The following is a 19611-nucleotide window of genomic DNA, read 5'->3' as shown; positions in this document are numbered from 1 at the left end:
GTTTGAAAAGCATTCTCATACTTACATCATAAAGGTTTTTATTTTTATTCGTAACAAATAAACTTAAAAACAGCCATCGATTTTAAAAATTCATTCACTGTAAAAAAAGCTAAATTACTACAGGATAGTACTACTATGCTATATTTCCTTTAATTATTTTCGACGAGCTAGTAGACAATTAATAAAACAAAAATTTGTCAGTAAAAAGATTTATTTTCAATAAGTTATTAACGACTACACTAACAAAACAGTTTAAAAAGCACCTTTTTACATTGTTGCACTTTAAATAATTATATTATAGTCTTTGTAATTAAATTTTTCTTCTTTTACTTTATGGCTTACAATTTAATAGATCCAATATATCACCATATTTGATAAATAATACTTTATTACACAGGAAAATCCTGAATTTATTTGGCAGAAATACTAATGAAAAAAATACTGCAGCTTGTTTAGTCTATGTGATGTAATGAATTTTTAAATCCACATTTACACATCTTTTAGCTTGGTAAATGTATGCATATTTATGCAGCTGATTTTTAAAAAAATAAAGACTTCATTTTGAATCTATTTAGTTGAGAAATATTTTCTCAGGTGCTGTTAGCAGGGTATTCTAACAAAGTCTGAAGACATAAAAAGATGACCCAATTTAGCCTTACAAATTAAAATAACTTAAACTAGAACAACTTTCTCTACTCTTTGTCTCAGCATATTTTAATCTTTGGATAGTATACCATGTACAACTTACATGCTTTTATGACTATATTCTTATTTTAAAACTCATGACCTACTTCCCAAAAGAAGGAGGTACTCAATTTATCTTTATGTTTTTTTATAAGATGACATGACAACTTTAGCTAAGTGATTGTACAGTCAACTGCAAAAATATTGTATATATTTAACAAACATTAGAAACTTTATAGGTCTTGTAACAAATATGTTTATGCACTAATCATTCAATAACATGTGTTCACAGTAGGAAGCGTACAGAAAGACAAGTTTTGAAACTGAAAGCATATGCAAGTTTCTTTAGCTTGGTAAACATACTTATGCACCTGACTGTACATCAAATCTTACTTATTTCATATCTTAATGTTATAATCTCAACAAAAAGTATTTAATCTCATCATAAACAGCAAAATGTAAAGCTGAAACTAAAATAGCTTTAAGTACACTGGGCCCATAACCTTTATAAAGTGCTAAGAACCCTTCATCTGTGATGGTAAGCCTTATACAATCCAATAAACCATTGCAATACATTTGTTTACCAAAACCTTTTCTATGTTGCTGAAAACCTTGTATCTGCAACCTTTTCTTAACAATATCAAATGGATATATAGCAGTTTTAGATACAATACCAGCTATACCACCTGCTAGAAAATTAGCTAATAATGACGATTCTATAACTCCGAATGTTGTAGACCTCTGAAAAAACTTTATCCTATTAAATATGTTATCTGTTAACAATTTGTACACCGCAAACTGTATCCCTGCATGTGGAGCTATCTGAGCTAATGTTGGTACTAGACCCTTGAACAATGCTTTACTGCCTTCAGTTCTAATAATTATAGAGAAAGCATTTATAAATCCTTTATACACTTTTTGTGTCTTTTGTTCAGCAATTAGTCTTGTCCTTATAGTATCAAAAGGGAACGACACTATCGTAGCTATTGTCGCCGCGGTGGCCCCGTTCGTAAAGTTCAACCAATGTTTATGTTCAATATAAAAGTTAGGGTCTGATCTCTTACATAATTCTGTAAGTTTTTCAAATGTAGAAAATTGTAGAATACCATAAGATATTGAAAGTAATTGAGCCGGTATATGCCCGCTCCATAGTGCGAAGAAACCTTCTTCTTTTATAATTGATGACAACCCTTGAATTATTGAACTGTATTTAGAGCCTAGTTTTATAGGTTCGGTTTGTAATTGAAATCTTATTTTTAATACATCTAAGGGTTGTGCTATTGCTCTTGTTACAGCACCAGCCGCTCCGCCGGCAAATGCAGATTGTAATGGTGAAGCCTGTTTATCAATTTCTTCTGCATAACACATATTTTTTAAATATACACTGGTATTAGGAATTTCAACCCATCTTTGAGTATGACAATAGGGTTTTCGTTTTCATTAATTTGAAATTGTACTATGTTGACATATTGATAATAGTGATTTTTAATAAAATAATAATTTGTTTTGCTAATATTACTTTTCCAAACTTTAATATTATAGGTTATGTAGGAAACAAAGACGTTGACAGGCAAATGGACATTGACAGTTTCATTAACTGATATAAAAACAATTATTTTTTAACTGATATTATAATAAAGATGGCTTTTTTAATCCTGCAGAAATAAAATAAAAGATTTCCATGGACACATACCTAGCTCCCTTTCCGTCAATAATACTTTTTAATGGATTTTCGATATAGTGACTTCTTATTTCTCAAATAAAAACCAGTAACCAGGCCTTAAAATATTCAAAAAAAAAAAGATTCTCGACTTGTTGTCAACTGTCAGTTGTCAAATGAAAAGTCACTTATTTTGCAATCCGTGGATGTGTTTCTCTATTTTTTATTACACTTTTGTAATTCTATAAAATAGATTCCGGTAATCTTTAATAATGTCGTCGCCACTTGAAAATTTAGAAACTCAATTAGAGATGTTCATAGAAAATGTGCGACAAATACGTATTATCGTTAGTGACTTTCAACCGCAAGGACAAAGTGTATTGAATCAAAAGATGTAAGTATATATATTAAAAATCATCTTGTTAGTATATATCATGTGATAAATAAACATTAAAAAAACAATGCTGCATTATTACTCAACCTATGCAAATATACGTATATCAGATATTTTGTAGCAAACAGTATCATTCTAGTTACTAGTGGGATAGAAATTTAACAGAAAAATAACGATTTCATTAATAAAGTTTTAATTATTCAAATATATTAATTTCAGACAGTCACTTGTTACTGGGCTACAAGAGGTTGACAAGTTGAAATCTCAAGTTCATGATATTCATGTGCCAACTGAAGTGTTTGAGTAAGTATTGTTGATTAATTCCTTGTACCTCACTTATAAACGTCGGAAACCACATCAAAATGGGCTTTTTTTAATTACAATTTTAGAATAAAACAAATTACTTATAAATTCACACAATGACAATAGTGTACTAAAAATTATTCCAATCATCCTTTTTTTACTTATGTAGGGTGTATCATTTTTGTCTTCAAGTTGATCTATCTTTTGTTATCTCAATCATCATCTTTCTAGGTCTAACTGTACTGGTGTGCCTCCACACTTATAACTAAAGTTTTTGTTACATATATATTCCTACGTGTACCTCAGCCTAAACTGCTGAACAAATCTCCATGAAGTTTGGTATAGATGTAGAGGATAGTCTGGAAAAACACATAGGCTACTTGCATTTGTTTTTTTTAATTCTGCGCGGACAGAGTCACAGGCAAAAGCTAGTAAATCATAAATAAATGAACCTAACTTATGTTTTCTCAATATAATATATTTAATAACATACTATAATTGAAATTATTTTATTACAGTTACATTGATCAAGGAAGAAATCCTCAGCTTTACACTAAGGACTGTATCGACAAAGCCTTGGCAAAGAATGAAGAAGTTAAAGGGAAAATTGATTCATACAAGCGCTTTAAGAGCCATCTATTGTCGGAATTGTCAAAAACATTCCCTAATGAAATAGCAAAATACAAAGCCATTAGAGGTGGTGAATAATAATTTAATATTGAAATATATTTAATTGTATACATAGCTGTAAGTAATTTAATGTTTTCTCTTGGAACTGATAAATATTGTATTTAAGTTTATATTGTCTTAAAATATGTGTTGCCACTCTCAAATTTGTATTAAAATGTGATTCCTGTCATTCTCTATGAGCAATTCAAAGATAAGAATATGTTTTTTTACAAAGAAGGCAATGTAATTTAATTGTTAGGTAGTTTTAAAGTAAAATATAAGTTTTTAAAAGTAGTCTTTTAATTGTGATAGTGACTACTATGGTTGTATGTATCCCTTTAGTATTTGTATAAATTTCTTATCTTCCATATGTAAAATCTCAATAAAAAACTTAATCTCTCATTGTTAACATTTTGCACCTTATAATACAACAGTGTGAAAATCTAAATAAAACAATTTTTAAAACATATTAAAATTTATTCTTCAAATTTTATTTTAAATATAATAATATTTATTTCATAACTATCTTTAAAACAATTCAATATACACTAATTACAAAAATGTGAAAGATTGCTTAAAGTACAAAATAATAAGTTTGGAGGCAAAACATAGAAATGAAAATTATTGATCCCTAAAAGAGAATGGGGAAACACTTTTATTCGTAAAAGCAGTTTCGATGGGTTGAAAAAAAAATTGAGGAAAATAGTGCAGCTAGAACAAATGAAAAAAATAATCAGGTTGAAAATCACCATTGATTGATGTAATGAGAAAAATCTTTAAAACAAATGTCTCATGCTATCCGGTAATATTAAAAACATTTTTTAAGTCTAATGCTAAATTAAAAAAATTGTTAAAACCTTGTGATTATTTGGCATGTTTGAATAATAAAACATTTGTAAATAAATTAATTTTTAAAAAGTAAAGTTAAAATTTTTAATTTTAAAATACGAGGGCATCTATGTTAGGTGTCAACTCTGTATTGTCTATGGTCGGGGCGCGCACGACCGACTCGAAGTCACCACTCTCATCGGTGTTCTCTTCTGGGTTTACGATCTCTACAGTTTCCGCGTCACTGTCATGCGTATATTCTGAATACGGTTTACGCAGTAAATCACTACTGAACTCCTCCCACATTCTGTAAAACTCCTTCCTCACTGGCTCAACCAGGAGTAGTTTACTAGTTATGTACACATAATTCCAGTGGTCGCATGAACGGTCGTTGCCCCAATTCAGCGTACCCGTCATGAGAATCCTGTCATCTATTAAACAAAATTTATGTTGCATTGTAAATACCCCATCGTTCTTTTCGCATTTTATTTCAGCTCCTGGAATAAAGAACGTCATACAAAAAAAAATAATAAGAGCTACTCAATGAAAAAAAAAAAACATCTACTTTTGCTAAAGTTATTCTGCACAAATGTTTCGTCTTATCGAAAATTTTACTGCATAAATTGTTGATGAAACCTAACATTTCGAAGTATTTACGTATTTGCTGTTTTATCCTAAATATTAATTTAAAAAGCCTCTGTCATAAAAAGTAGCAATTTAAAATGTTGATTGTCTATTATAATCATTGTCATAATTGTTTATTTATTAGATGTACGATATGAATTAAAATTACTAACCAGCGTCAATAAGTTCCTTTATGAAAAATTCCGTTGACTTATTGTAACCGGACCGATCAATGATTATTCTCGCCTTGATGTTTTTTTTCTTAATTAGCTGTACCAATCGTCCCTGAATTGCTGGATTGTGAATACCTGGCATACATACATTAACGCTCTTCGTCGCGGCATCAATGAAACTTAAGAGTTTGTCAAAGTAATTGTAGGCATTATATTGTAGTTTACAAAACACCATCACTTCGTTGATTTCTGTGATACGACTTTTATAAAAATAAGCTGCAGCGGACACGGCACATGTTATAGCAATCGCCGCGGCTGAAGACAGGACACGTAAGTTTATTCTCATTTTAAGTATTTTGAACCATAAATGGTAATATTTGGCGATTATTTGACCTAACCAATTCTTTTAACTTTGATATAAAATACAGAGGCCTTTTAAAACGACACCCTCACATGGTTAGCAAAAGACTAGGTTTTGTAATTCCATGATAGCTAAGTGAAAAGTTTTATTTTACTACCTACAATTTTAGAACATGTTATGTTTGTATTTCTTTTAGGCCGAAAAAGAAGAAACATTTCGACCGTAACTTTTAATAAAAATGTTGCATTGACTTTATGAATTTCTTCAATTTTTCTGTTATGACTTTTTAAATTACTTTCTTCCCCTTTGAAATACCAACATTAAGAGAACTTCTTGTATTCAATTATGAAACTAATATATTTTTTGATATCTTCAGTGACGATTAAAAAAAAATGAATCAGATTGAAACTTTTTATTTCACTAAAAATTAGCGATATTGAACTGTTACGTTATACATTAAAGAACGATTTTAATTACCTTATTGTGATTGGTTGTTGACATTTGGCGGGAATTGTGACATTGACAACTGACATTGACAGTCTGAATTTGTTCAGCTGTTTAGCATTTCTGTTTCTGATATGAGAAATTCGGATTATTTTTCAAGATAACATACTTCTTGAATTGTCATAAACATGCAAATAAAGAGGCTTTAATTGAAATTCATTTTGAGTCCTAAGTAGCAAGTAGTAGTAAGTTTTATTTATAGACATGGGTATTACAGGATTAATCCCATTTCTGGAGAAAGCCTCCAGAAGGGCAAATGTAGGGGAGTTTAATGGTTGTACAGTTGCAATAGATTCATATTGTTGGTTGCATAAAGGTGCATTTGCTTGTGCCGACAAACTTGTGCAAGGGTTAGAAACAGACATGTAAGTATGTTTACTTTTTTAAGTCCTAATATGCTCAGTAAATATCAAGATGACGAACTGTGTAACTAATAGACATGAGAAATCAGGTCTGAACTGGTTTAATGGATCAGCTCACATTGTTACCTTTGAGCTGCTTCTCAATAACTAAATTACCAAGGGAGATAACAAGCCGTGAACTTTCCGGTGACTTGTAGTTTATGTAAATCATATCTGTGTAAGAACAAATTAAGCAGATCTGCAAGTCATGTCCCTGATTTGCTTCACCCATGCTATATATAAAGTTTATCAATATTAGTTTGAATTATGCATTTAACCTTCATATTTATGTAAATTTCAGTTATGTAAAGTATTGTTTGAAGTATGTAACAATGTTATTGTCAAAAAACATAAAGCCCATAATGGTGTTTGATGGTCGACATCTACCAGCAAAAGCCATGACTGAATTGAAGAGGAGAGAGTGAGTTTTAATATTTATGTATATTTTACAATTTCAGATAATTTGTACAATAATTAAATTATAAGCTTTCTATGGTAATAGATATGGAATATTGATTGTATTCAATATTTGTATTTTTTTATAGATCTCGGCAGTTATCAAAAAAGAGGGCAGCTGAATTGCTAAGCTTAGGACAGGTATGTTCTATTACAAGTGAATATTAAGAATTTAAAATATCTAACTGATATAAATTATAACACATCAAAAATGAAAATATAACAAGTATTTTCCATACTCCTTTCTAATGTTATGTTCAAATTAACATATAAATTAGTATTTTTAGTTAATATAATAAAACGAAGGAAATTGCAAAAGGCAAAATGATGGAATAGAATTATTTACACAGTAACCATTGAAATAGAGTATTGTTAGCCTTTCAATTCTTTCAGATTATGCTGAATTTGTTGTGTTGTGATGTGTTCCAAGTCCCAACATTTAGACAGAAAACTGTAACAAATTCATCTAAATTTTCATATTCATTTATTTAACATAATAAATGCAAAAGTTTAAATGAATGGATAGTTGTTAGTTTGTAGCTTAAATAGCTGAATGGATCTTAATAAAATTTAGTATAAACATGTAGTGTAAAAGAACATGTGGGCTAATAACGTTTTTTTTTTTCAATTCCACTCAAACTGGGTGAAAGCCAGTGATATAAGAAATCATATTTTGTTAAAGATGGATGAAGCTCGTTCATACATGCGTCGTAGTGTGGACGTGACTCATGAGATGGCGCTAGCTCTGATCAAAGAGTGCAGGAACCGAAATGTGGATTGTATCGTAGCTCCGTATGAAGCAGACGCACAACTCGCCTACCTCAATATAAATAATGTAGCACAATTAGTTATTACTGAAGATTCTGATTTGATCTTGTTCGGATGTACAAAGGTAAATAGTCATTTCAGGTTATGTGTTTTTTTCATAGATTTCACAAGGGCCACACCTTTGACTAAACTAACGCACTACTATTGTGTGATTTTAGAGTGTTTTGCAGCCAATTCAACCGTTTATTTGCACAACTAAAAATCGAGTAGTGTGCGCACCTCCATATAAGCTAGAATTCAAAGCGCGACTAAACAGTTGTGCGATAGTTTAGTCAATGATGAAAGACTTAAGAAGCGGGTAACAGATTTTGTTAAAATAGCATTTTGTTTGTTGTTGCCTTTCATACAAATTTCATTAAAAAATTAAAGCAGTGACAGTAATTTTAACGTTTTTCGTTCCTCTAACCCTATTTTTAACTAGTGTGTTTTAATATAAGCTTTAATTATTATCTAAAAAAAAAGGAAATAAAGCAAAAAATGTATTTATTCCACAAAAAAATACAAAACTAAAGTTACAGAATGTGATTTTTTACAAAAAAAAAGCTATAATGCATACTAATTGAATAAATCTCAGGTACTTTTCAAAATGGATCTAGACGGTACTGGAACTCTAGTGGAAACTGCTAAACTACCGCTGGTTATGAAATGTGCAATAGAAAGCTACTCATTTGATAAATTCAGACAGATGTGCATTTTGTCTGGATGTGATTATTTATCTTCTTTACCTGGTATTGGTTTAGCTAAAGCTAGACAATTCGTTGTTGCGACGCAGGACCCGAATTTTGCTAATGTGAGTTTTTTTTAGTAATTTTTAGCTTGATAAGGCCTATTTTAGTTTTCTGTCAATTTATCATAGCTGGACTTCTTAAGCTTTTTAAAAAAAAGAAAAAACAGTCTGTAAAGTTATGCCAATAACTATAATAAGGTTTTTAAACAAATTTTTTCCTGTAAATTTAAAAAAAAAAAAATTTTTTCAAAAAATGTAATTAAAATTTTTTTTACAGGCTCTAAAGAAATTACCGAGTTTCTTTAATAGGTTAAATTTAGTAGTAACAGATGAGTATAGAGAAAGTTTTTTAAAAGCCGAGGCAACGTTCAAGCATCAATTCGTTTATAATCCTTTAGAAAGAAGAATGGTGCGTTTAACTGAGATTGACGACGAAGGTAAATATTTATATTTTTATTTTTATGTTATAACTGCATAGCATAGTATATTTACTACTTTTTGTTTTTAATTTCACGCGAACGAAGCCGCGAGACAAAAAAAGAAAAAAGATTTGTTTTTGTTTGTAACAATAACTGTAAACTCAAAAAGTACCAGAAAAATTTCTGAGTAACATAGGCTACATTTATTAGGTTCTTTTGTTTGTATACTTTTTTAGACTTGGAGAAAGCATTATGTGTGAATGCGGGAGAATTGTTAGACCCTAATATAGCTTACCAGCTGGCTCTTGGTAACTTGGACCCCTTCAGCTTGAAAAAGATGGACAATTGGGACCCTGATAACCGGCTAAAAGGGGTTTGATCATTTTTTTAAATTACTAAGTGTAAATAGTTTTCAATGTTGTTTTTTTGTAATTTAGAATTGAAATTGAATCTTAATATGGTTTTTTAATTACTTTTTTTAATTTTTTTATTAATGGTTAACTTCATTTTCTTTAAATATTGTAATCTGTAGGAAGTTTTTAGTAGTATGTAATTTTTTTTTTTTTAGAAATGCAATATGAAAACATCTTGTTGGAATGAAAAACCTTCAAATCACCCGAGCATTTGGAATGAGGGATATAGCAAATATTTAGACGATACAACACCTTGGTTGAAAAATATTAAAAAATTAGAACCTATAATATCTGTACCGCAGACAAGAATGAAAAAGAAAGTTGTTAATTTAGTTAGTAAATATGTACCAGAAACACAAGATATAAGGTAAGTTTGTACATTTTTTCCTTCGTGTTTTTTTATGTACTACATTGATTTTTTTTCCAGCTTAACAATAGAAACATTAAGTAACATGTACTGTGAGCCGTCGCCAAAAAAACAAAAAATTAACCTCGCTGCCGATTCTGTGGTAGAGACAGAAAGTCAAAAAATACATAACATTGCGCTAACAGAAGACGAAATTTTAGATGAAAAAATTGAACAAAACAAAAAGTCACCTATATTAGAAAGCAGAAAACGTTATAATAGAAAATTCTTAAATAATAGCAGTTTTTCAGTTTTAAAACGTTTGAGTAAATTTCCAAGGACCGTTTTAGGAGATAATATTATTGAAAGCAAGTTTTTTAATACAAATAGTACTGATAATAACACGAAAGATATATTGGAAGAATCGCCAAAATCCCAAAGTGTAGAAAAAAATCAAACTGATGTATTAAATAATGCAATAGAAATTGACACACAATGTTCAGAAATACCGAATTCTTTAAAAGAAAATTCACCATTTTCAAGTCCTGTCAAATGCAAGAAAAGTCCAATTCTCGAGCCGAGGTATAAGAATAGAAATCCTTTTAAGAAAAAAGAAGAAACTCAACTAAGTTACAGTTTAAGTGACGACTCTGTTATAGATAATACATATCCTATGGAGAACTTAGTGACTCCTGTCGATACGCAGGTAATTTATAGTTTTCACTACTAAAAATACACCAAGATCTAATTTAAAAAATATCTAAGTGAATTTTTTTTTAGATGCAACATTTTTTTCATTTTTTGTCAAATTTGAAATTAACTATGATGTATTTTTATTTTGTTTTATGCTAAGTTTATCCGATCATTTAAACATTGCTATTAAGACATCTGAAATAATTTGTTTTTTTTTAAACTAAAAAAATATGTTTTTTTTTTTAAAAAGGAATCATTTGGTGACTCCCAACCTCAAATATCTTCACCTATCAGTCTGGATAAATATAAAATGAGTACAAAAGAAACACATAATGGTTTGAATTGTATGAAAAAAAGTAAAATAACAGGATTGAAGCGGACTGCATCTTTACCGAGCAATCAGCCAACTTTGTTGAGCAAGTTTGGCTTCCAGAAGAAGTAAGTATATCTATTTTAAATATTACTTTGCGATAATATCTACAGAACCTCGATAACTCCAACCTCAGTAACTTAAAAACCTCTATAACTTCAAAAAATAATATGTTCCTAGTCGGTGCCGTCACCGAAAGCTAAAAGCGTGAGTTGAGCCGTTTTTAATAAATTTTAGCTTATAATATGTTCCCTTCGCATCAGAGGTTAAAACCTCTACAACATAGACCCTTGATAATAAAACCTCTATAACTTAAAATATTTTGTGTTTCCCTTGTACTTTAACTTATCGAGCTTCTTCTGTATTTATGTATATAGGACTAACTTGCCCGCGACTTTGTCATGAAATTAAAAATTACATCCTATGTCACCGTTACCATAGCTTTTAAATGGTGAAATAATTTTTAATATCGGCTCAGTAGTTTTTGAGTTATTTCAATACATACAAAAATACGATATTTTGCTCTTTATAATATCGGGATAGACTGACAACAACTATGTTAAAAGATATACGGTGGTTGTCTTAGTTCAAAAGCCAAATTCAAATATATTTCACTAGCTTTCTCCCGTGACTCCGTCCGCGTGTAATTAAAAAAAAAACAAAAGTAGCCTATGTGTTCTTTCACACTATCCTCTACGTCATTGTCAAATTTCATCGAGATCTGTCCAGCCGTTTTGCTACAAACACTGACAAACATCCATCTATCCAAACATTCGCATTTATATTAGTAAGAAGTACGATTAAGAAAAAAGAATTAGAAAAACAAACTTTGTGCAAACTACTACTTATTTAATATTCGATCTTGTAAAAAATTCTCAAAAAAAATCGTTTTCATAAATGTGTACATTTTGCAGCTGTTTTAAAAATTATATTATATTTTTTTTTCCAGACCAGTGTTGAAGAAATAGAATTAAGTATTAAAAATAATTTGTTGTATTTCAATTACTGTTTAAATGATAATACCAATGACTTTGTACAGTGTACAAAAAAGTTTTCTTATAAAAAATTTTTTCGTTTTTTTTACAACCAACTAAATAAAAAGCAAAGAAATTTCAAATAAAGGATATGTATTATTGCCATTTTATTACAATTTATTAAAGATATAAGTGTTTCGTATTAAAATTATGTGTGAATTTATTACATATTATGTATTATGTATAGATTGAATCTACCTCTTTAATGTAACTGCCATTTTTATTACTAAAAATTTATTAAAATGAATAATTTTGGTCTGATTAGTTTCTTAGTAATAAGTATTCCCTAACCTTGAAAGTATCAATTACCTCGATTTTTGTCTCGATTTATAGCATTTTTAAATGTTTTTGTCATCGCTACTTTTACAAAAATAACTAATGGTTAAATTGAAATTGTAAAAAATTCCATGAGTTTGAGACATGATATTGTTATTTCGTTACTAAGCTTTTCATTTATTTAAAAAAAAAACTGCATTTATGAAATAATTTCAATATTGAACTGTGTACTTTATTTATATAACAATCTCAATATTCAAGTTAAAACTGCGATTATAATAAAAACTGTTTTTCTTTGCTGCAGCTTTTTTTTTTTTCAATTTTTCTACCATGATAAATGTGTAAATTTGATTTGACCTGAGATTCCTCATATAGATTAAGCGAAAATGTGATTTATAGAATAAATAAATGTGAATTATGTTGTTTAAATTGTTTTATTTAAAAAAAAAATCATATTACTAATATGTATTTGTCCAAGTATTCCGGCAGTGGAAAACCTCTGATAGTATTTTTCCATTAAAAGAAGAGCTAATTATTTTTAATTAAAACAAGTATTACCTTGACAAAGTGTTCTTGTCGCACCACTTAAGATAATTTACTTTTTTGCATTATAAAATTGTCTCCGAGCCGTAAAATGGACGAAAAAAGTATTTCACCTTGCGCAATTACATCATAGACTAATTGGCAAGATATTTCGACTTTAAAAAAAAAAGAATAAATTGGTGTTTTTATTCACGGAAATAAATTATCTGTGGACATTTAGCATCTATAATCCTTTACATTTAAAATAATAAACGGCATTTTTTTAATTATAAAGGCACCGATGGCACCTGGTTCGTAATATTCTAAAATATTAATTACATCAGCCTTTGCGTTGGCACGCGGGTGTTTAGATCTTTATTAAGTGGCACGATTCATTTGGTGGCGCAATGTAGATAGATTAATGAGTTTGTTTAAAGTAAGGTGCGCCTAATTATTTTGGGTTTATGCAAGATAGAAATTTACCTAAATTTTTGTAGACACTTTTAACTGTGCTTAATTCTTCACATGCTTAAAAGTTTAAGAAAACAAATAAGTAATGTGGTCATTTTCTTCACAACGTGATTGTAATTCATTTTGTTTTATAAATAAGTTTACTTGATAGGCATCTGAGATGAAGCGTCAGTGTAGGCAGTTAGTCTTTCTGTTACCCCGTGTTTCTGCAATCTTCAGTTCTATTTAAATTCTGTGGTTTTCATGTGAAATATTCAAACATTAATGTTACACTGTTAAAATGGAGATCTTTATTAAGTGGTATAATTTGTTTTCAGCAAGTCGGGTTCTGTATAAATGGATATAATGAGAGAAAATTTAAATTGTTGGGGTATTTTTAAAGAAACTATAATTTAATTTCTTAAACACGAAATGCTAGGTTTTTTGTTGTCGTAATTAATAGTAGATAATTCATAAATTTGCTAAATTAAAAAAATAAAACATTGTCCTTTTTTAACATAAAACATCTTCGTATTTGGGCTTAGGACGTAAATAATTAAATATGATTCATAGCACAATAGATTAGAGTGGAGGGTAGGATGGTCTGTTTAAATCATCGGCTAATCCCATTTCGGTGGCCATATTGGCTTTCATCCGTTCCCGCGCTATAATCCTGCCATAAATTATCGTTTGTCTATACTTTCGCAAGGAAAGCAATCACGGCAACTAATTCAAACGTCAATTTGAATAAAATTAACTGTCTTGTGAAACAATACCTTCATTGTTGTGCCACTGCACTGCTTGTTTTACTTCTGCAACTAAACATAACCTAAGTGCGTCGGGGGCTCAGGGGTTTGAGCACTTGACTTGTAATCTACAGATATTAGGTTTGAATCTCGCTCTACCAATGGGGTTTTCGAATTATATATGTCCTTATTGTACCCCGACAGTGTTATGGTGAAGGGAAACATCGTGATGCCTGCACATATCGGCGTAAAAATTTTAGATATGTGTGAAGTCAAGCAATCCTTGGCCAGCGTGGTTGACTATGGCCTAGTCACCCCTTATTTAGGGTAGGCTCCGAGCACCTTATTACAATAAGCTGGTGATGATGATAATCTAAGATGAAGTTATGTTTATATCATAATTGTCTTTTATCATTAGAGATTATATCGGTACTGTTTGCAAATGTAATATAGATAATTATTTTCGAATTATAAATTTGTATAAGTAAAGAACAATAACAGTAAGTTAAAACAAAGCAGAAAACCTAATTAAGATAATGACACGTAATCAAAATAATCTAATTTTTACATAAATAACGTACACGAGGGAGGTCGTAATTTCGTGTTTACATACGAAACCCGAAGACCCTCGTTAAAAGACGTAATAAACCGTAAAGCTTTTCTGATAAGATAAATTTTGTTTAACTTTTGTAGCATTGATAATTATCGTATGAATAGACATGTATTATTCCACAAGTGACAGAATAATTTGTTTTTGCAATGGACCAACACCGTCAGGATAGAAATTAATGTAAATGTATTTGTAGATAGAACAAGGAGAACTTTAGTTATGAGTGTGGAACACCACTAGAGGTAGAAAGAGATGGATGGATTGCGTGAAAGATGATATCAAGAAGGGAGTGATGACTGAAATGACGTATGATTTAGTTTTGTGGAGAACAAAAACCTTCTCCGCCACTACGGGAATAGGATAAAGATGATAATGATTTTTTTATAGATACTTAACCTTAAATCATTAGATTTTTTTATAAACTAGATTTTATTTGTTTATGGTTATTTTAAGGCACATTCAAGTTGAATGACAATTTAATAATTCAGTATAAATTGGGAGTTCTCAGTACGATTGTGTGAATATTCATTACTGTTTAAGTCGCGACATCGACGTTTCTCATCGAATTTGCACCTCATTTTCTGCATCAATTGATTAGGTTTTATTCAATCCGTCAGTCTATGGTAATTTAATTTATATTACCACTTATTCTTTGGTAATTATTTTTTTAATATTGGTTTATGGTACGTATATTTTTAAATCTAAGTTAGATAATTATGCTCTTATTTCAAGACATTTTAATTGTGTTAACTTTAATCGTTAATTAAAAATTTAAGACGCTTCACCTCGATACGTTAACCATAATAAAACAAAGACGAAGTAAACAATATTTAATCAGGTCTCGTTCCGCGGTAATTATAAGCGAAACATATTACAGAAGCTTGAATAATGAAAACTTTGGCCACGTTAATCGGATAACTTTGCCGAAAATTGTAAATTAACTTTACAAAACAAAGAAACAGGGCTGTCGAAATACAAAAATTATATTGTTTTGAATTTATAAGATACAGTTAGTACCTTTCATTGGTTGGTCGGAAAGTGTTTGTCCGTACAAATGACGGAATCACGCAATTTTTCATGGCACACTAACGTTGCGTTAATACACACTGAATAAATACTCAAATAGTGACTTTCGGTTCCTCCCCAAGAAAGGTTCGCAAAATAATAATAATTCTACATGGGATCGTATCATAGAAAGGTTGAAATACTCTCATTTTAACATTTGACATAAAACTACATAACCTAAAATTGATAGAAAACTATTACAAAACACAGAAGATCGTTTGTAATTTAAATTGTGGCAAATAAAGAAAATAATATCTCCATATCCACATGTTGTTTTATGTAAATAAATTCTTTAGACGAACGAATACAAACACAGCGGTGAAAGAAAATTTGACGGCTTTTGAACTTAGCCCCAGCTCTTATATTAAAATGTACGCCAAATACTTATTCATTTGTGGAAGAATTCAGTTTCAATTCATTCAATTCTTTTGGAATTTATAGAGAATATTTTTTTTCATATATGAATAAGACCATTATTATTCGTAGTTTTCTCAAGTCAAATGTTTTTTTCTTTTAATTTTTTTTCTAAAAGTTCTGAGTAGTTTTTTCCGAATGGTGGGTGATTTTTTTGTCAAATTACAACAAAGATTACGAATGAATATTTAAAGAGGCAAAATATGGTGTCAAACGAAAGTCGCGTCAGGAGTAAAATACTTTTTAATAACATTGTTCGCTTCTCTGCTACTTTTTATCGTGTTTTTTTGTCGTGTACGAAGAAAATTACAATACATTTGCAAAGCTCGCTTTGTTATTTGAGTAAATTACTTTGGAAAGACAAATTACTTTTCTTTCGATAAGAAATCTTGTACAATCTTTATTTATTAAAGATAAATACCAAGTCGTTGTAGATTTACGCGAGAATACTCGGTTTTTCTACAATTTATGTTTATTTTTATGTATGGAAAATACCAGACAAGGCTTACAATGTTTACATATTTCAAACTTTTATATACAACTAGCGTTTGCCCGCGACTCCGTTTGCGTGGAATTTAAAAACATTAAGTAGTCTATGTGGTAATCCAGATTATCGTCTACAGCTGTGGCAAATTTCATCAAAATCCGTTCAGCCGTTTAGTCTACAAACTCTAACAAACATTCGTTCACACTTTCACATTTATAATCACTAGTATGACTATTGTATAATTATAAATCTACTTAATAGTAATTGAAAGAATAACATAATGAGTTTGTTTAAATGAGTTGCAAGGCGGAGATTCTAAAAACGAGGAAAGCCGTTTATATTTATAAAGTTTAATACTGGTCGAATCAACTGCTTGTAGGCAATAAAAAATATATAACATTTACCTATTTCATTGTGGAGTACATTTAAAAAATCAATTTAAAAACAGAGATAACATTTTAAAGGTACTTTTAGCAATGGAAATTCGCTGTTAAACTTTGATGAGATAGATGCGGGGTTTATTAATTCTGATCACGTCCATATCTAATATAAGCACCTGTCTAATCCTATTATCTTACACCGGCCGTCCGCTAATGTGTCAATGAATACGTATTGCGAAACGTTATACAACACCTAGTCTTCTACGTGAGATTGAACGTTGGTGTGGTACACCGGTAGAGGTAGACATAGAAAGAGAGGATTTTTTTTATATAATTTAAGATGGGATACGAGCAAGCGGCCACGTGAATCCACCGATATGGAAAGCGACCGCTGCCCATAAACATCCGCAATTGCAGATGCGTTGCCTACCCTTAATTGACGGATGAGGAGACGCACATAAAGAGGACATTTCCCCTTCCTATGCAGACGCATGAGGAGACCCTCCACTGTCAAATCCACTTTTCCTTTCCATCCTTTCCTCTTAAGAAAAGGGTGGAAAGGGAAAGGGTCTAAAATTAGGCCTCCGGCACCGCACTCATCAGACGAAACGCGGAATTGCTTCCACTTCACGCCTATTTTGTGTGTGGTCGTGGTATTACACCGGGTGAGCCGGCATATTCGAATTTATATGAAGGGAGTGGTGACTGAGATGACGTATGATAGAGTTATGTTGAGGGCTAAAACCCGTTGCGCCACTACGGGAGTAGGAAAGGAGGAAGATAATGTCTTCTACGTGATATTGTGTTATAGCTTTATTGAAAAAGGTTTAGATACATTTGACAATACAAAAGCGATATCTTATCTCTACTGGGACTCTTCCCGGCAGACTAAACTTTACGGGACGATAGTTTGATAGGGTGACATAAGATTTGGCAAAAGAAAAAAGTTATTAAAAATTTAGGAATCTTGTAAATAATTGTTTGAAAATTCAGGTTTCTTTACATGTTATCTCCAGTGTATGTCGATATCAAATTGAAGGTAAATAAATGACGCCCGTTAAAAGTCTATAGTTTGCTGGGATACTTGAAGCAAAGACATATTTGGATTTATCTAGTTTCAGAAAATTTAGAAAAATTTAACAGCGGATACACTTTGTGTTAAAATATCTTTTTTTATATAAAAACGGAGATGTGACAGCATATATTTATAGAATGTTAGGACAAATTCTACAGTTATACAAATAAATCTGGTACAAAGAAAATACACATAAGAGGTTGTTTATCATTACAAAACAGTATGCTTTCGGCTCGAGAGTAAACATAGGTTGTTAGCGAGGGATGTAAATAGGACTGCCACTTCGGTTTAGCATAGTGCATTTAGGGTTCTTTTTGACAAGATCTTCAAAAAGTATTATTTCGTCGTCTGTTAAAGAGTATTAGTAAGTTAGTGCCAGTCGGCCTTCATCAAGGAACGTCAGTGTTGCTAGACGTAGCTAAAATTTATTTTAAAATCGGTCTGGATTCTGTAAAAAACTGCGCGTGTTTAAAGTAGACACTACTTTTTTGTCGATGTTTTTTTTATCATTTATAAGTCAGCGTTTTTTGAGGCAGCCCTAAACATAAGTGTAATAGTTTATGGCGCATGAAGTGGTCTGTACGGATTTACGATAATGTTAAGTTTTGTCTGAAGCATTGCTGTAACTTGTACCATGCTCGTATTGTTTATTGTTCTACTTGGTTATATTGTTATTACGACCACAGACTAATTAGGACGTAGACAATAAAGAAAAATACGTTATACTATGCATGTGTAAATACAGATTAAAGTGTAGGTTAACGGAAGTTCGAATGCATTTAAATTTAATTTAACTTGTCCCAACTTGTGTGAATTCCAGAGTTAATTTGAATATTCTCATCTTAGCGTGTAATTAAAATCTACCTCGCTACAATGAGTTTCAATCGAGTTTGTTTATTGGTTAACAATTAATGCCTGTAAGATTTGAAATGAGTTAGTCTATAGATTAATTTAAGCATTTATTCTGTGTGCTATATTTAAAAATGTGTTAAAACCCCAATTCTATGGTTACTTTATATAGAGTGAAAAAAAACAAGCATTGTCTATGGTCTCACATAAATTTATTTCATCATATACATTATGTATAATTTTGCGAATCCACTGTGTCCCGAGACGCAGCGCGGGATATCTTTACAAAACAATCTTCTACGTACCTACAGGATATAACCGCACACCGCCCTACCCGCTACCCGCCGACACCTAGCCACTAGCTACTAGCCACTAGCAGCTAGCCGCGGCGAGTCAACAAACACACAATTGCACTAAAATACACATATATATTTAAAGCTATGCCGCTTTATATGCATTTAAATTGTTGGCAAATCATTAACGCAATATGGCGAGATTTTACAATTTCTGATTTATTTGTACTTATCAATAAAAAGAGGTACACATAAGGTAATTTGTTCATTTGTAATACATTGAAAAATAATTAAAAACAAAACAATTTAAACTGTACATTGATTTGATACATAAAAAGCGAACAAAGATCATTGTCAAGTATTTTTACATTTCATTATTATCTAGATGCACACAATTATAGTAAGAGAAACACAAAGAAATTAGAATATCAGTCTTTTACATTCAAAAAAACGTAACAATACAATGGAAAGGAACATGAAATAATGAAAATACAGATTAAAAAGAAACTTTTGTACTAAAACAATGGAATTATTTCTTACAGCACCTTCGTATGGCA

General features: G+C 30.5%; 4 protein-coding genes across 5 annotated transcripts; 2 read left to right on the top strand and 2 right to left on the bottom strand.

Moving 5' to 3' along the window:
* Nucleotides 1-223: 223 nt before the first annotated feature.
* On the bottom strand, nt 224-2247 carry LOC106104550 (mitochondrial thiamine pyrophosphate carrier-like). The gene has a single exon (XM_013284628.1). It carries the CDS (start codon nt 2050-2052, stop codon nt 1096-1098), a length of 957 nt encoding a protein of 318 aa, XP_013140082.1. The 5' UTR covers nt 2053-2247; the 3' UTR covers nt 224-1095.
* Nucleotides 2248-2521: 274 nt separating this feature from the next.
* LOC106104565 (mediator of RNA polymerase II transcription subunit 10) lies at nt 2522-4112 on the top strand. The gene is made up of 3 exons (XM_013284642.1): nt 2522-2738; nt 2958-3041; nt 3560-4112. Exons 1-3 carry the CDS (start codon nt 2617-2619, stop codon nt 3747-3749), a joined length of 396 nt encoding a protein of 131 aa, XP_013140096.1. The 5' UTR covers nt 2522-2616; the 3' UTR covers nt 3750-4112.
* Nucleotides 4113-4583: 471 nt separating this feature from the next.
* Nucleotides 4584-5878, bottom strand: LOC106104585 (mitochondrial cardiolipin hydrolase-like). Of its 2 annotated transcripts, none has more exons than XM_013284661.1 (2): nt 5336-5878; nt 4584-5035 (listed from the first exon to the last, which is right to left on the bottom strand). In XM_013284661.1, the coding sequence occupies exons 1-2, from the start codon at nt 5679-5681 to the stop codon at nt 4650-4652; spliced, it is 732 nt and encodes a 243-aa protein (XP_013140115.1). In that variant the 5' UTR covers nt 5682-5878; the 3' UTR covers nt 4584-4649. The 2 variants fall into 2 exon arrangements, 1 of the variants encoding a protein (XP_013140115.1); XR_001225685.1 differs by lacking the exon at nt 5336-5878 and adding an exon at nt 5104-5256 and having other exon boundaries at nt 4945-5035.
* A 345-nt stretch (nt 5879-6223) lies between these two features.
* Nucleotides 6224-11969, top strand: LOC106104679 (exonuclease 1). The gene is made up of 11 exons (XM_013284806.1): nt 6224-6565; nt 6903-7022; nt 7147-7198; nt 7740-7949; nt 8460-8675; nt 8890-9049; nt 9268-9404; nt 9600-9811; nt 9872-10496; nt 10734-10921; nt 11803-11969. Exons 1-11 carry the CDS (start codon nt 6405-6407, stop codon nt 11819-11821), a joined length of 2100 nt encoding a protein of 699 aa, XP_013140260.1. The 5' UTR covers nt 6224-6404; the 3' UTR covers nt 11822-11969.
* The last annotated feature ends 7642 nt before the right edge of the window (nt 11970-19611 follow it).

This window comes from Papilio polytes, unplaced genomic scaffold (assembly GCF_000836215.1).
Source record: "Papilio polytes unplaced genomic scaffold, Ppol_1.0 DF823510.1, whole genome shotgun sequence".
In the NCBI taxonomy this organism is placed as follows: Eukaryota; Metazoa; Arthropoda; class Insecta; order Lepidoptera; family Papilionidae; genus Papilio; species Papilio polytes.
This window is presented reverse-complemented; position numbering and strand designations above follow the sequence as displayed.

Coding starts and splice junctions, on each gene's coding strand:
- LOC106104550 (XM_013284628.1), bottom strand. CDS start 2,052: ATGTGTTATGCAGAAGAAATTGATAAACAGGCTTCACCATTACAATCT.
- LOC106104565 (XM_013284642.1), top strand. CDS start 2,617: ATGTCGTCGCCACTTGAAAATTTAGAAACTCAATTAGAGATGTTCATA. Junction 2,739..2,957: donor AGTGTATTGAATCAAAAGAT/GTAAGTATATAT, acceptor TATTAATTTCAG/ACAGTCACTTGTTACTGGGC. Junction 3,042..3,559: donor GTGCCAACTGAAGTGTTTGA/GTAAGTATTGTT, acceptor ATTTTATTACAG/TTACATTGATCAAGGAAGAA.
- LOC106104585 (XM_013284661.1), bottom strand. CDS start 5,681: ATGAGAATAAACTTACGTGTCCTGTCTTCAGCCGCGGCGATTGCTATA. Junction 5,036..5,335: donor AAAGGAACTTATTGACGCTG/GTTAGTAATTTT, acceptor TCTTTATTCCAG/GAGCTGAAATAAAATGCGAA.
- LOC106104679 (XM_013284806.1), top strand. CDS start 6,405: ATGGGTATTACAGGATTAATCCCATTTCTGGAGAAAGCCTCCAGAAGG. Junction 7,199..7,739: donor AATTGCTAAGCTTAGGACAG/GTATGTTCTATT, acceptor ATTTTGTTAAAG/ATGGATGAAGCTCGTTCATA. Junction 7,950..8,459: donor TCTTGTTCGGATGTACAAAG/GTAAATAGTCAT, acceptor AATAAATCTCAG/GTACTTTTCAAAATGGATCT.